Here is a 16,178-nt window from a genome sequence, read left to right on the forward strand (position 1 = left end):
TATTTGGCAAAGCATAGTATGTTTAAAGGCAGTCAGCATGGCTTTGTGAGGGGAGGTCATGCCTCACAAATCTTATTGAGTTCTTTGAGGAGGTGACAAGACAGGTTGATGAAGGTTGAGCAGTGGATGTGGTGAATATGGACTTCAGCAAGGCATTTCATAGGGTTCCCCATGGTAGGCTCATTCATAAAGTCAGGAAGTATGGGATACAGGGAGATTTGGCTCTCCGGATTCAGCATTAGTTGACTGACAGAAGGCTGACAGAGAGTGGTTGTAGATGGAAAGTATTCTGCCTGGAGGTCAGTGTTGAGTGGTGTCCCACAGGGCTCTGTACTTGGGCTTCCTTATCTGCATTTTTTTTCAATGTAATATCTCCTCAACTTCCTTGGTTAGCCACTGATGATTTATCCCTCTATTAGAATCTTTCCTCCTTACTGGGATGTATTTTTGCTGAGGGTCATGAATGACCTCATTAAATGTTTACCACTGTTTTCATACTGTCATTCCTGCTAATCCATCCACCTGTTACATTTTAGCTAATTCTATTCTCATTTTATTGTGATTCTCTTCATTTAAGTTAAACACAGGTGTTTCTGACCCAAGTTTCTCAGTCTCAAACGGTGTGTTAAATTCTATTATGTTACAATCACTAAGTTCTATGGTATCTTTTACACTGAGGTCATTAATTAAACTTGCCTCATTACCTCATAAAAGATTCAAGATAGCCTGCTCCCTGGTTGGGTTCATGACACATTGCTCAAGGAAACTATCTCTGAAGCTCTATGAGTTTGATGTCATAGTTATCCTTCCCAACTTGATTAATCCAGTCAACATGAAGATTAACATCACACAAAATTATTGCCCTATTCTTTATGCATGACCTTATTTTTTGCTGATGTATAGCCTTTTCACAGAGTGGCATACAGAGAAGAACACAAGGACCATGATGATACATATGAGTGTTTGTTCATGAGTAAGTCTTCGTTGAGGTATCCTCCCACATGAGTTTCTCCTCAACTTATGTCATTTATTTTATTCATTCATGGGATGTGGGCACCACTGGCTAGACCAGCCTTTTATTGTCCATCCTTAATTGCCCAGAAGTCAGTTAAGAGTCAACTGCATTGCAGTGGGTCTGGAATCACAAGTAGGTCAGACCAGGTAAGGACAACAGTTTCCTTCCCTAAAGGACATTAATGAACCAGATGGGTTTTTCTGACAAAGTTTTATGGCTATCATTAGACTGCTGGGGTAGCATGGTGGCTCAGTTGTTAACGCTGCTGTCTCATAGCACTGGGGAACCGGGTTCAATTCCACCCACTGTCTGTGTGGAGTTTGCAAGTTCTCCTGTGTTTGCATGAGTTTCTTCCAGTTTCCTCCCAAAGAAGTGGAGATTAGGTGGATTGCCCATTGTAAATTGCCCTTCGTGTCCAGGGATGAGCAGCTAGGTGGGTTAACCATGGGAAAAATGCGATGGCGAAGGATAGGGCAGGATGCCCTTCAGAGGGTCAGTGCAGACTCAGTGGGCTGAATGTCCTCTTTCTGCACTGTAGGACTCCTATGAATTCAAAATTATGAGAACTGTGAAGATTGTTGAAAATCTCTGCTTATATTTGATGAGGCAAGATGGGTTCATCTTGGATTGCACCTGGAGGAACTGCTGTAAAAGGAACAAGAGGACTGGAATAGTTGAACATGTTTTTGCAGTTGTGTACATATTGGCAAATTATATTGCGAGAGAAAATAAAAGGCTTGGTTTGTCACAAAATAAGAAGTCTCTTGGCTTGATAGAACTCTGGTAAGTTTGACCTATTCCTTACAACCAGATGAAGCCACTCTGAAAGCAGTGGATTGGGAAGCATTCATATTTTTCTGAAGTGATATATGATGAACTCATTCAGTTAAGGGTGAACAAGTAAGATGATGTATTTTGGATGATCTGAGAAAAGCATGATACTTCAGCTCCTCCACTGACTCTACATCAGATCTTTTACATGTTGATCAACAAACTGTTACTGTAAAATAACGTCTCACCCAATAATGGTTTTTCCATTGAACTCTTTCTAATTTTTCTTGAATAAAGAAAGCATAGTGGTGAAAGTACGACTGACATAGCTCTCGATTATCTAGGCAATGACAGTAAAGTTGACTTCAGTAAGTGAAGAGGAGAATCAACTAACATGACGAGAAGATACAATGGATTCTGATTCCACAATACCAAAACATCTCTTTGACACCATGTGGGAAGCATGTGCATAGGTCACTTCAAGCATTGCTGAGAGTTATGATTATTGAGAGTTATTGATGCTCTTATTCATCTCTGTCCTGATGGTAGCAACAAAGGGGATACAGGGAGAGAAACTAGGATTGTGCAGGAGCAAATGCAGGAATGTGGAGTATCTGTTCACATTAGAACTTTGAAATTGTTTGTTAGATCTGCTCCACAAATCCAGCAAGATCCCATAGGATTTACTGGTAGCACTTAGTACACATGCTAAGCTTTACCAGAGCCACCCCTACTACTAGATAAGAAACCTAAGAACATTTTGATGTAATTGAACTCAAAGCAAGAGTAAATCTAATCGATTTAGAATACAATTGTGTGAATGAAAGGAAAAGAATGAAAAAGAAGTCAGTAAGGGTGATGCTCTATATGATGATGAAACACTTTCATCAAGAAAAAGTTTCAAGTGAAATATGTCATTCACATAATGGATGCACTTGAAATCTTCTTCAAAATAGAACAACCTTATATGAAAGTGTTACGAAATTTTGTTTGTGATGCTTTAAGTACCTCAGTTATTAAAATGCAGAGCCAAAAGTGATATTATTGCTAGACAGAGACTCAGCTAATGTTCTGGCAGCCTGGGTTCATTGTTCCTCCATGGCAGATGGTAGAGTTTGAATTCAACAAAAATGTGGAATTGGGACTCCAGTGATGACCATGAAACTACTGTCAATTGTCGAGAAAAACCCATCTGGTTCACTAATGTCTTTTAGGGAAAGAAATTACCATCCTTACCTCAGTTTAACCTACTGAGATGCCACACCCTCAGCAATGTGGCTGACTGTTAACTGCTTTCTGGGGCAATTAGGCATGGGCAATAAATGCTGTCCTAGCCAGTGACACCCATACCCCATGAATGGTTCAAAGAAAAATATTGCAACCTTCCATGTCAGGAGTCAGGAGGTAAGTTACTCGCTGAAGGATTCCTAGCTTCTGACCTGCTCTTGTAGCCTTTGTATTTACATGGCTAGTCCAGTTCAGTTTCTGATTAGTGGTAATCCCCAGGATGTTGATAGTGGTGGAGTCAATGATGGTAACACTTGTGAATGTCTAGGGACAATGGCTAGATTTTCTCTAGTTGGAGGTGGTCATTGCCTAGCACTTGTGTGGCAGGAATGATACTTCCCATTTTACAGCCCTTGCCCATGCATTTGGTGTGTGCGTGTGTGCGCACGTGCGCTTGATGTTGCCTTTTATTATTTTTCTCTACGTTAGTAAATAATCAGCCATAAAATGAAGGAGCAGATGGAGGCCATTTAGCCCATCAAGCCCCACGTTATTCAATGAGAAATCCCTGTTTCTTTCACGTAAATTAAACCTTGCGACTGGCTCCTTAATTTTGAACTCACGAACTACATTTTAATTAAAGTATGATATAGCTGAATGCTAAAATGAATTAAAATCTTTGTTTTGGTCAACTGATGGGCGAAAAAGAGGGGAGTCAGTTCATCTTTCCTCGCCCAGTCACGAGTAATAATCACGCAGTTTGCTTATGAGTTGGTCTTGTGTTTTAATAAAGAGGGCAGAGATGAAGATACTTTTGGAGATTTAAGGATCTAGGAGATGGGGCTTTGCTGGTGTGAGTTGCACTTGGAAAACTGAGCTCAATGCACCAACTTCTAAAGGTTCCTGGAAAGTTTAGGTGTGATATGATTGGGGTGAGAGTGCCTTAGGAGCACTGGGAGTAACTTTGGACATGTTCTTCTGATGTACAAAACATATTGTAAGATGTAATTTCATTGCATTTGTCAATGTATCTCTTCCTCAGTGACTTGCCGACTACCTGTTACGTTGATTCTAATTTGCACAATGCAGCAAAAATCTTAAAAGCTGAATATTGCCCACTGGTTTATTTCCGTCAGGCAGTAATTTCAGGCGATGCCGGCAGGAGGCGGTGCTGGTGGAGGACCAGTCTGTAGGGGAAGTAGCGAACTGGTGCCAGCAGGAGGCGGTGATGGTGGAGGAACAGTCCGGCGAGACGGCAGGCAGTGGGCAGTACCGAGTTGATGTCGGTAGGTGGCGGTGCTGGTGGAAGACCTGTCGGTGGGACTGCGGGTGGGGGACAGTAGCGAAATGGTGCCGGTAAGAGGCGGTGCTGGTGGAGGACCAGTCGGAAGGACTGCAGGTGCGGGTAGTAGCGAGCTAATACCGGTAGGAGGCGGTGCTGGCGGAGGTCCGGTCGGCTGGACTGCGGGCGATGGGGGGGTGCAGTAGATAGAAAGTGCCGGCAGGAGGCAGTGCTGGCGGAGGACCGGTCGGCGGGACTGCGGGTGACAGGGCGATGCAGTAGATAGTAGGTGCCGGCAGGAGGCAGTGCTGGCGGAGTACTGTCTGGCCGGGATAAGCAGGGCTGAAGGCTCCCGGCGGTGATGGCCGTCAGAGGCCGGCGCTATGAGGTTTCAGTGGAAGCGGCTGCTGTGCTTGCTGATGTTTATTTACTGTCTCTTTTCTATTTACGCAGCTTACATCGTCTTTTACCAAGGGCGGCGGGGATCCGGTGCCCACCGGGTGACCGCCCCCAGAGAGCGGAGTAAAGGTAGGCGCAGGCCCCGTCCGCAACACAACCCCCTCCCCCCCAGATCACCATCACCCCCTCCCCCCCAGATCACCCCCTCCCCCCAGATCACCATCACCCCCTCCCCCCCAGATCACCCCCTCCCCCCAGATCACCATCACCCCCTCCCCCCAGATCACCATCACCCCCTCCCCCCCAGATCACCCCCTCCCCCCAGATCATCAACCCCCCCAGATCACCATCACCCCCTCCCCCCCAGATCACCCCCTCCCCCCAGATCACCATCACCCCCTCCCCCCCAGATCACCATCACCCCTCCCCCCGATCACCATCACCCCCTCCCCCCAGATCATCACCCCCTCCCCCCAGATCACCATCACCCCCTCCCCCCAGATCACCATCACCCCCTCCCCCCAGATCATCACCCCCTCACCCCCAGATCACCATCACCCCCTCCCCCCCAGATCACCATCACCCCCTCCCCCAGATCATCACCCCCTCCCCCCAGATCACCATCACCCCCTCCCCCCAGATCATCACCCCCCTCCCCCCAGATCACCATCACCCCATCCCCCCAGATCATCACCCCCTCCCCCCAGATCACCATCACCCCCTCCCCCCAGATCATCACCCCCTCCCCACAAATCACCATCACCCCCTCCCCCCCCAGATCAACCCCCTCCCCCCAGATCACCCCCTCCCCCCAGATCACCATCACCCCTTCCCACCCAGATCAACCCCCTTCCCCCAGATCATCACCCCCTCCCCCCCAGATCAACCCCCTCCCCCCAGATCACCCCCTCCCCCCAGATCACCATCACCCCTCCCCCCGATCACCATCACCCCCTCCCCCCAGATCATCACCCCCTCCCCACAGATCACCATCACCCCCTCCCCCCCAGATCATATCACCCTGCAGATCACCATCACCCCCTCCCCCCAGATCACCATCACTCCCTCCCCCCCAGATCACCATCACCCCCTCCCCCAAGATCACCATCACCCCCTCCCCCCAGATCATCACCCCCTCCCCCCAGATCACTATCACCCCCTCCCCCCAGATCATCATCACCCCCTCCCCTCCAGATCACCAACACCCCCTCCCCCCAGAACATCACCCCCTCCCCCCCAGATCACCATCACCCCCTCCCCCCAGATCCACATCACCCCCCAGATCACCATCACCCCTCCCCCCAGATCACCATCACCCCCTCCCCCCCAGATCACCATCACCCCTCCCCCCAGATCACCATCACCCCCTTGCCCCCCCAGATCACCATCACCCCCTCCCCCCCAGATCATCATCACCCCCTCCCCCCCAGATCATCTCCTCCACCCCCAGATCATCACCCCCTCCCGCCCAGATCACCCCCTCCTCCAGATCACCACCCCCCTCCCCCCCAGATCACCACCCCCCTTGCCCCAGATCACCACCCCCCAGGTAACCATCACTCCCTCCCCCCAGATCACCCCCCCCCCAGATCACCCCTTCCCCTGATCATCACCCTCTCCACACCCAGATCATCACCCCCTCCCCCCCCAGATCACCCCCTCCCCCCAGATCACCACCCCCCTCCCCACAGATCACCATCACCCCCTCCCCCCAGATCATCCTCTCCCCCCAGATCACCACCCAAACCCCCAGATCACCTCCTTCCTCCCCAGATAACCATCACTCCCTCCCCCTAGATAACCATCATTCCCTCCCGCCAGATCACCATCATCCCCTCCCCCCCTAGATCACCCCCTCCCCCCCAATCACCATCACCCTTCCCCCCAGATCACCATCACCCTTCCCCCCAGATCACCATCACCCTCTCCCCAGATCACCATCATCAACATCACCCCAAATGACCATCACCCCTCCCCCAGATCACCATCACCACTCCCCCAGATCACCATCACCCCTCTCCCAGATCACCATCACCCCTCCCCCAGATCACCATCACCCCTCCCCCCAGATCATCACCCCCTCCCCCCAGATCACCATCACTCCCCCAGGTCACCAACATCACCAAACCCCACCTGATTACAACGCCTCCCCCAGATCTCCAACATACTCCTCAGATCACCAGCCTCCCCCTCAGATCACCAGCATCTTTCCCTCAGAGCACCAACACCAGCCTATATTACCATCTAACCCCTCCCATCCCCAACATCCCCCAAATCACTAACGCTCCCTCGATCACCAAGACCACTAGATCACCAAAACTGGCCTATATTACCAATATCCCCCCTCCAGATCACCAAAATCCCCTAGTTGACCAGCACCTCACTCTCAAATCACTAATGCGACCCCCGATCACCAACACACACCCCAAATCCCCAAACACTCCCCAGATCTGCAACACTACCAGATCACCAATCCCGCCCAATCACCAACACACTCCCCAATCCCCATCACACACCCTGATCCCCAACCCACCCCCCGATCACCAAAACTCCCCTCAGATCCCAACCATCCCCAGATCTCCAACACCCCCTTGATCCGCAACCCCCAGCTTCCCCACGGATCCCCAGTACCCACCCCCAGATCCCTAACATCCCCCTCCCCAATTCAACCCACCCGATTCTCTTCTCCCCTCCCCCCAAGGTCTGTAATACCTATTTCCCAGTCCGATCCCCAACATCCCCTTTCTAATCAACCCCCAGAGCCCATTGACAAATTGTCCCCAATACCCCAGCGATCCTCCATCACACCCCTCCGGTCAACGTCCCTTCTCAACTCCCCGCATTCCCCCATCTCATTTTCCCCACGACCCCAAATTGCTAGATGTCTAGACCTAGATCCTGTACCAAAATTGCTGTGGAATAGACTTATACTCTCTGGTGTTTGGAAGAATTAGAAATTATCTTGTTGAGGTGTGTAAATGTCTTGTAGAATATGTTATGACAGATGTGGAGATACTTTTATTCCTTGTTTGTAACTCTTGAACTGGATCCTGGTTTTTGAATAAGGGGATCAACCATAAGTAACAAGAGCAAGAGTAGGCTGCTTGGCATTTTGAGCCACCCCTCTTATTCAGTGTGACAATGATTGGCCTATTTGTGTTTCAAATTTACAGTCACATCTGCTCCAAATAATCTTTGATTCTCACTCCAGTACGAATCTAGCTGTCTGTGTCTTTAAAATACTCTGTGATCTCACCTCCAGCTTTTCTGAAGCAGCGTTCCAAACTTGCACAACAGTCTGAGGAGAAAATAAATTCCCAACACTGTCATAAAAGGGGGAATCCTCTGTTCTGGACTCCCCTTAAATAGAAAGCATTATTTCCACACCCACCTTGTCAAGATGATTTCCGAACTTGTGTGCTAACATGTGTTCACTTTTACAGAGTCCAGTGGAAATAAGCCCAGTCATAAGACAACTACTCACTCATCATGGTCTCTCCATGCCAACTAATGTCATCCTGATACCCTAAAAATTCCTGTTCCAACTCACCGCCATGTCATTCTTATAAAGTTTGACAGGGTAGGTGCAGGAAGGCTGTTTCCCAGACTGGGGTGTCTAGAACCAAGGGATACAGTCTCAGAATAAGAGTTGGGTTGTTCAAAACAGAGGTGATCTTTTTTATGCAAAATGTGATGAATTTTTGGGATTCTCTATTCCATAGAGCTGTGAATGTTCAGTCGTTGAGTATATTCAAGACAGAAATCAATAGATTTCTTGATGTTAAAGATACCAAAGGATATTGAGATAGTACGGCAAAACAGCTTTTTGGCAGAAATTCAGCCATAATTGGTAGTGCAGGTGTGACGGCCTACTACTTCTAATTCCTATGTTCAATTAATCTTCACACAAATCCTGCTTGTTTGGTGAATAGTCTTACAGTCAAGGGACAGGGCATACTACAGTATTCCTAATTGTTAAGGGTGTGTGGTGACGCAAGAGGAAGATAGAATCTCACCTTTAACAGCTAAAAGTAAATCTCAAAAGTATTTTCATTGCATATTTTAATAAGTGGAAGAGAGAGAGAGAGTGAGAGAACATTTTAACATAACGTGTGCATTAACATAATGCTGCAAGTTTGTTTTGGTAGGTGAGAATTATTAAATTGTGGAGGGTTCAGAAACTATTTACCAGGAGGTTGCTGGAACAGGAGAATTTGGTCAGCATGAATAGTAGGCCTGAAGGATCTGTTTCTGTGCTGGATGTCTATGACTCTGCAGCTCTGACGATAGCCCATTAATTCCAGTCTCGTATTTCCATTCTGAACCACCTCCAGCACATTTGCATTCTTCCTTAAATAAAGAGACGGAACTGCACACAACATTCAAGAATTGCTCTCGCCAATGCCCTTTTCTGTTCAATGCCTTTCTAAAATTAGGAATAACATTCTATTACCCGTCTCAATCCCTTGCTGCAACTGCTAACATTTTGTGATTTGTACATGCAAACACATTGATCCCTTTGCACCTCGGAATTCTTCACTTGGGTTCCACTTAAGTAATACTTTGCTCCTGGTGATAATTTAGCTCAGTTTGTTAGGCACAGTGATGCCAACAGCATGGGTTCAGTTCTTGCACTGTTTGAGGTTCCTGTGAAGGTCCTGACTTCTCAACCTCCTCAACTAAGTCATGGCAACCCTCAGATTAAACTGAGAGTCATGTTACCATCACTTATGTCTCGTTAATGAGCGAGCAGCCCTATGGTCCTCTGAGACTATAATGACATTACTTTGCTTAATTATTCCTGCCAAAATGAACAACTTTACATTTCCCCACATTATACTCCATCTGCCCAGTCACTCAACCTATCTGTAATCAATCTGCCAACTCCTAATGTCCTCTTCACAACATATTTTCCAACTTATCTTTGTGTTGTCTGTAAATACCATGCCTTCACATCCCCTATATAAATCATTAATATAAATTATCAAACCTCTGTGCAGTCCCGTTAATCACGTCATGTCAGAAAGAGACCCATTTATACATGCTGTTTTCTGACAGGAACATAATCTTCTATCTGCACTCGTGTGTTATCCCCACACCAGGAGCATGTGGGGCTACCAAGCTACATACATGAATTAAGTCAGAAGGCAAAGGTTACAAATAGAGCATAATGTGGGAAAAGACATTATTATCCATTATGATCCATTTCGGCAAGAAGTATAAACAGAAGCATTTTACCTAAATAGTGAGAGAATGCAATTCTTTGAGATGCAGAAATAAGTCCATAAGAAATAGGAGCAGGAGGGGGCCATTTGGCCCCTCAAGTGTGCTCCACCATTCAATAGGATCATAGCTGATCCAGAATTCCTCACATCCAATTTCCTGGCCTTTCCCCAAAAACATTGATTCTCCTACTGAACAAGGATATATTTTATCTCAACCTTAAAATATACACAAGGACTCTGCCCCCACAGCTGTCTTTAGGAAGGAGTTCCAAAGGCACTCAACCCTTTGAGAGAAGAAATTCCTTCTCACCTCAGATTTAAATTCTAGGACTATGCCCTCAGGTCCTAGACTCTCCCATGATGAAAAACATCTTCTCAGCGTTTACCCTGTCAAACCCCTTAAGGTTCACTATGTCTCAATGAGATCATCTGAAACTCTTCTAAATTCCAGTGAGTAGAGACCTGATGTGTTTAACCTTTGCTCATCAGATAATCCCTTCATACCAGGATCATCCCAATGAACCTTCCTTGATCTGCCTCCATTGAAATGATATCTTGCCTAAATAAGGGGATTAAAATTGTTCATAGTAGTACAGATATGAGCTCACCCACGCCTTGTATAGTTGGAGTAAGATTTCCCTCCTATGAAACTTCAATTCCCTTGAAATAAGGGCAAACATTTCATTTCTAGTAGCACTCAAACTTCTCATATTTTCTAATCAAGCTGTTCAAAGATGTTTTTTGCACATCTCTGGAACAGGTGGGACTTGAACCTAGACCTACAAGCCCAACAGTATGGACAGTACTATTGCACTACAAGTGATCCTGGCCAACGTTCCATTAGTCTTCCCAAGCACCTGCTGCATCTGTCTGCTAGCTGTTGTTGTGCATTGTTTTGTATAGCAAAGCTGGGCTTGCATCCAGTGAAGATTGAGTTAAGTTATTGATACAGATAAGACCCTGAGCAGATGTAAAACAAAGAATTGTGGATACTGAAAGTCGAAACAAAGACAGAAATTGCTGCAGAAACTCAGCAGGTCTGGCAACAATACGGAGACAAAGCAGGGTTAACATTTGGAGTCCAGTGACAGATCCTGAGAAGTCTTGACAAGATGGATATGTAAAGTTTGTTTCCTCTTGTAGGGGAACAAGGGGATATTATTTAAAAATAAGAAGTTACCCATTCAAGACATAGATGTGAAGAAATGGTTTCTCAGAAGGTTAGGAGACATTGGAGCGAGTGAGTTTTGAGAAGGTTTGTAGCTCAGGTTGAGGCTCTGGATGTAAGTTCACTCGCTGAGTTGGAAGGTTTGTTTTCAGACCTTTCATCACCATACCAACTAACATCATCAATGAACCTCCAGTGAAGCACTGGTCGTAAGGCCAACCTTTCATTTATGTGTTTAGGTTTCTTTGGGTTGGTGATATCATTTCCTGTTCTTCTCAGGGGGTGGTAAATGGGATCCAAGTCAATGTGTTTGTTGATAGAATTCCAGTTGGAATGCCATGTTTCTAGGAATTCTCATGTGTGTCTCTGTTTGGCTTGTCCTAGGATGGATGTGTTGTCCCAGTCAAATTGGTGTCCTTCCTCATCTGTTGTAAAGATACTAGTGAGAGTGGGTCATGTCTTTTTGTGGCTAACTGATGTTCATGTATCCTGGTGGCTAGTTTTCTGCCTGTTTGACCAATGTAGTGTTACTGTTCTTAGAAGGTATTTTGAAAATGACATTAGTTTTGATTGTTGTCTGTATAGGGTCTTTCAAGTTCATTAGCTGCCGATTTAGTGTGTTGGTGGGTTTGTGGGCTACCATGATGCCAAGCGTTCTGAGTAGTCTGGCAGTCATTTATGAGATGTCTTTGATGTAGGGGAGAGTGGCTCGAGTTTCTGAATGTGTTTTGTCTGCTTGTTTGGGTTTGTTGCTGAGAAATCGACAGCGGACTGTGTTCATTGGGTGCCCTTTTTTTTAAGTACACTGTATTCTGATTTTTCTCAGCTGCTCAGAGTTCCTCTGTGCTGCAGTGTGTGTTGGCTCATTGAAATAATGTTCTGATACAGCTTCGTTTGTGGGTGTTGGGATGATTGCTTCTGTAGTTCAATATTTGGTCTGTATGTGTTGTTTTCCTGTAGATGCTGGTTTGAAGTTCCCCATTGGCCGTTCGCTCTACTGCAACATATGGAATAGCAGTTTGATGTTGTTGTCCTCCTCTTTAGTGTATTTTATGCCAGTAAGGGTATTGTTGATGGTCTTGATGGTTTCCTCTAATTTCTTTCATTTAGTGATGACAAAGGTGTCATCCACATAATGAAACCAAAATTTGGGTTGGATGGTTGGCAGAGCTATTTGTTCGAGTCTCTGCATTACTGCCTCTGTTAAGAACCCTGATGTCGGAGATGCCATGGGTGTTCTGTTGGTTTGTCTCTAGGTTTTGTTATTGAAGGTAAAGTGGGTGGTAAGGCATAGGTCCACTAGCTTGATGATACTGTCCTTGCTGATGAAGTTGGTGGTGTTTGGTGTATGTGTCTTTGGTTCTTATACTGGTGTAGTCAGTGTTTCATTGGCCAGGTTGATGTGAATAGGGCTGTTACATCAAATGACACCATTATTTTATCTTTTCCTATCTTAGTGTCTTTGGTATTCAGGACTTGTTGGGTGGTGTGGATGGAGTGGCGTGAGTCTTCTACTCAATGTTTTAGTCTTTGGTGTAGCTCCTTGGCCACTGTGTAAGTTGGTGTTCCAGGTAGAAAGACTATGGGTCTGAGGGGGGCTCCTGGTTTGTGAATTTTGGGTAATCCATAGAAGTGTGGTGTGTAGGATCTGTCTGGTTTCATTTTTTGGAAGTCAGTCTTATTTATTTCTCCAGATTTCTGAAGTTTGTTGCGTAGGGCTGTGATTCAGTTCTCTAATTGTGGGGTCGGGTCTATCGCCACTTGTTGGTGAGTGTTGGTGTCTGCAAGCAGTGTGCTCTCTTTCTCAATGTAGTCTCTTCGATTTAGAATGACTGTCAAGCATTCTTTGTCCACAAATAGGATGACAATTTTTTTTAGTCCTTCTAGGGCTTTACTTTCTTGTGTATTGAGTGTGTTTTCTTCCTTTTTCCTGCTTAATGTTGGTGCAACTGTCTGTCTGATGGTTTGCTGGGTTTCTTCTGTGAGTTTGTCTTTCAGTATTGGTTCTAATGCTGCTAAGACACCTTTCTTGTCCACATCCTGGAAGTTGTAATTTAATCCTCTTACTAAGACTGCTTTTTCAGTTTCTGTTAAGGGTAGGTCAGACAAGTTCTTTTTTAATCCATGCTTCTGTGTTGTCTGCATTGTTAGTTTGTGTAAGTTTGTCTTTTTTTTCTGCAGGCCTAGCTTTTTCATTTTCTGTGTTTGTCGCTATCTAATGTCAATAGCTTGTTGTCCTGTGTCTGTCCATTCATGGTCTGTTCCAATCAGAACTCTATCAATACACGTGGATCCCATTTACCACCCCCTTGGAAAAAAACAGGAAATGATATCACCACTGGAAATGCCATCACCAACTCAAGGAAACCTAAACACACAATACAAAGCAGGCCAAACCACCAGTGCTTCACTGGAGGCTCACTGATGATGTTATCTAGTTTGGTGACGAAACATCTGAAAATAAACCTTCCACTCAGCAAGCAAACCTACATCCAGACATTGGAGCACTTTCTCAAAAGGGGTGAAAGCAGATCATTTGAATACTTTAAAGATTAAGCCAGATAGAATCTTGATAAAGGGCTGAAAAATTATAGGGACAGCATAAGGACATAATGAACTGATCAGCCATAATCTGAGTAGTAAAGTGGGTGTAGAGATTGAGTGGTCTACTTCTGTTTCTGTCTTGTATGTAAACTCACATCTTTGTATTCTCCTCACAACTTGCTCTCCGACCTATTTTGTGTCACCAATATATATTTGGCTGTAGGACACTTGGTCCTTTATCCAAGTCATTACCATTACTAAACAAACAAGAGAATACTGAATAAATTCAGCAGGTCTGGCAGAGTGCGTGAAGAGAGAAACAGTTAATGTTTCAAATCTGTTGTGGTTCTGTTCGCCGAGCTGGGAATTTGTGTTGCAGACGTTTCGTCCCCTGTCCAGGTGACATCCTCAGTGCTTGGGAGCCTCCTGTGAAGCGCTTCTGTGATGTTTCCTCTGCCATTTGTAGTGGTTTGAATCTGCCGCTTCCGGTTGTCAGTTCCAGCTGTCCACTGCAGTGGCCGGTATATTGGGTCCAGGTCGGTGTGCTTATTGATTGAATCTGTGGGTGAGTGCCATGCCTCTAGGAATTCCCTGGCTGTTCTCTGTTTGGCCTGTCCTATAATAGTAGTGTTGTCCCAGTCGAACTCATGTTGCTTGTCATCTGCATGTGTGGCTACTAAGGATAGCTGGTCGTGTCGTTTTGTGGCTAGTTGGTGTTCATGGATGCGGATCGTTAGCTGTTTTCCTGTTTGTCCTATGTAGTGTTTTGTGCAGTTTCAAATCTGTTGTGACTCTTCTTCAGTTTGGTCTGGTTCTCTCTTCATAGAAGCTACCAGACCTGATCTGTTTTGCAGCATTCTCTGTGATCGTTTCAGATTTCCTGCATCCACAGTTTTCTGAGTAGTTGAGGCCCCACCACTGAATCCTGTGGGCTTCACTAGTTTTTATTTAACAATCTATAAGTAACTATTGATGTTGCTCTGCTGTTATTTAGCCAGTCCGGTATCCATGCTAATACATCGACCCTTCTACCAATCACGAGTTCTTATTCTGTGGTAGCTTATGAAATGCAAAGATAATGTATGCATTGGTGCCTCTTTATTCGCCCTGTTTATGGCAGTCTGAAAGTACTCTGATCATTTTTTCAGACATTTCAGGCTGAGATGAGAGATTTCTTCACTCAGAGAGTTGTGGATCTTTTCAGTTCTCAGCGCCAGAGGACTGTGGGTGCTAAGTAATTGACTATATTCAATGCTGTGATTGATATTTTTTTCCCACTAAGGGTATCAAGAGATTTAGAGTCATAGAGCTATTGACTCATACAACACGGAAGCAGACCTTTCAGTCCAACTTGTCCATGCTGATCAAATTTCTTAAACTAAATTAGTCCCACTTGCCTGCATTTGACCCGTATGCCTCAAAACCTTTCCTATTCATGCACTTGTTCAAATGTCTTTTAAATGACGTAATTGTAATTGCAATTGCATCTACCACTTCCTCTGGCAGTTCATTCCACATAAGAACTATCCTCTGTGTGAAAAAGTTGCCCCTCGTGTCCCTTTTGCATCTTTTCCCTCTCACTTTAAAAATATGCCTACTAGTTTTGAACTGATTTGGAGATGCCGGTGTTGGACTGGAGTGTACAAAGTTAAAAATCACACAACACCAGGTTATAGTCCAACAGGTTTAATTGGAAGCACTAGCTTTTGGAGCGCTGCTCCATTACAGCCACCTGATAAAGGAGTAGCGCTCCGAAAGTTAGTGCTTCCAGTTAAATCTGTTGGACTATAACCTGGTGTTGTGTGATTTTTAACCTAGTTTTGAACTCGCCTACCCAAGGGGAAAGACCTTTACTATTCACCTTATCTCTACCCCTCATGATTCTATAAACCTCTATAAGGTCAGCCCTCAATCACTTACGCTCCAGTGAAAAATGTCCCAGCCTGTCCAGCCTCTTATTATAACTCAAGCCCTCCAGTCCCAAATATTTTCTGAACCCCCTCCAATGTAGTAGTACCCTTCCTGGGATGAAAAAATAGTAGGGACTGTATGTCTTTAAGCAGTTTCTATTTCTTCTGCCAACTAACTAAATCACTGGAACTGTGGTCACAACGTCCTCAACTTTAGTTTGAATAATCTTTTTCCTTTATTGATTGTTGCTACATATTGAATGAATGTGCTTATTTGAAGGACTCTGTTATAAAATCAACACAAACCTATTCTGAGAAACTAATGCTTACCTTCCATGAATATTAGTCGAAACAAATCAACAATGAACATAAATTTGTTGATTGTAAAATCTGCTAAGAATATTTCAGTTTCATTGTTAGCTCTTAATCAATGTTCATGAAATGCGTGCCATGTTTTGCACTTGAGATTAAATTTTGAGTACAGTTATTCAATTCACTTAGATGTTTTGCTCTAGTTATTTTGAGACTTCAAGGTTATCTTTAATCACAGTGTTCTACCTACCTGCACCTCACCAAGTTTAATATAACAAAGAAATTAAAATAATTTGAGTTTCAGAAGCCAAGTCTTTGATTAGTG

The 16,178-nt window shown here is 45.1% G+C and overlaps 1 protein-coding gene across 7 annotated transcripts in view; it reads left to right on the forward strand.

Annotated features, from left to right (window-relative positions):
* Positions 1–4,626: 4,626 nt before the first annotated feature.
* rxylt1 (ribitol xylosyltransferase 1) overlaps positions 4,627–16,178 on the forward strand; it is a 45,465-nt gene continuing 33,913 nt past the window's right edge. For 3 of the 7 annotated variants that reach the window (XM_060839227.1, XM_060839228.1, XM_060839231.1), the window contains exon 1: positions 4,751–4,823. Coding sequence is in view for 2 of the 7 variants with exons in the window: in XM_060839226.1 (XP_060695209.1) it covers positions 4,679–4,823 (145 nt within the window). In the remaining 5 variants the exon portion in view is untranslated. Of the gene's footprint in view, positions 4,824–16,178 lie in introns of all 7 variants that reach the window. The other 4 variants (XM_060839226.1, XM_060839233.1, XM_060839229.1 and 1 more) reach the window with 3 other exon arrangements.

The sequence above is a fragment of the Hemiscyllium ocellatum genome, chromosome 19 (assembly GCF_020745735.1).
Source record: "Hemiscyllium ocellatum isolate sHemOce1 chromosome 19, sHemOce1.pat.X.cur, whole genome shotgun sequence".
Taxonomy (NCBI): Eukaryota; Metazoa; Chordata; class Chondrichthyes; order Orectolobiformes; family Hemiscylliidae; genus Hemiscyllium; species Hemiscyllium ocellatum.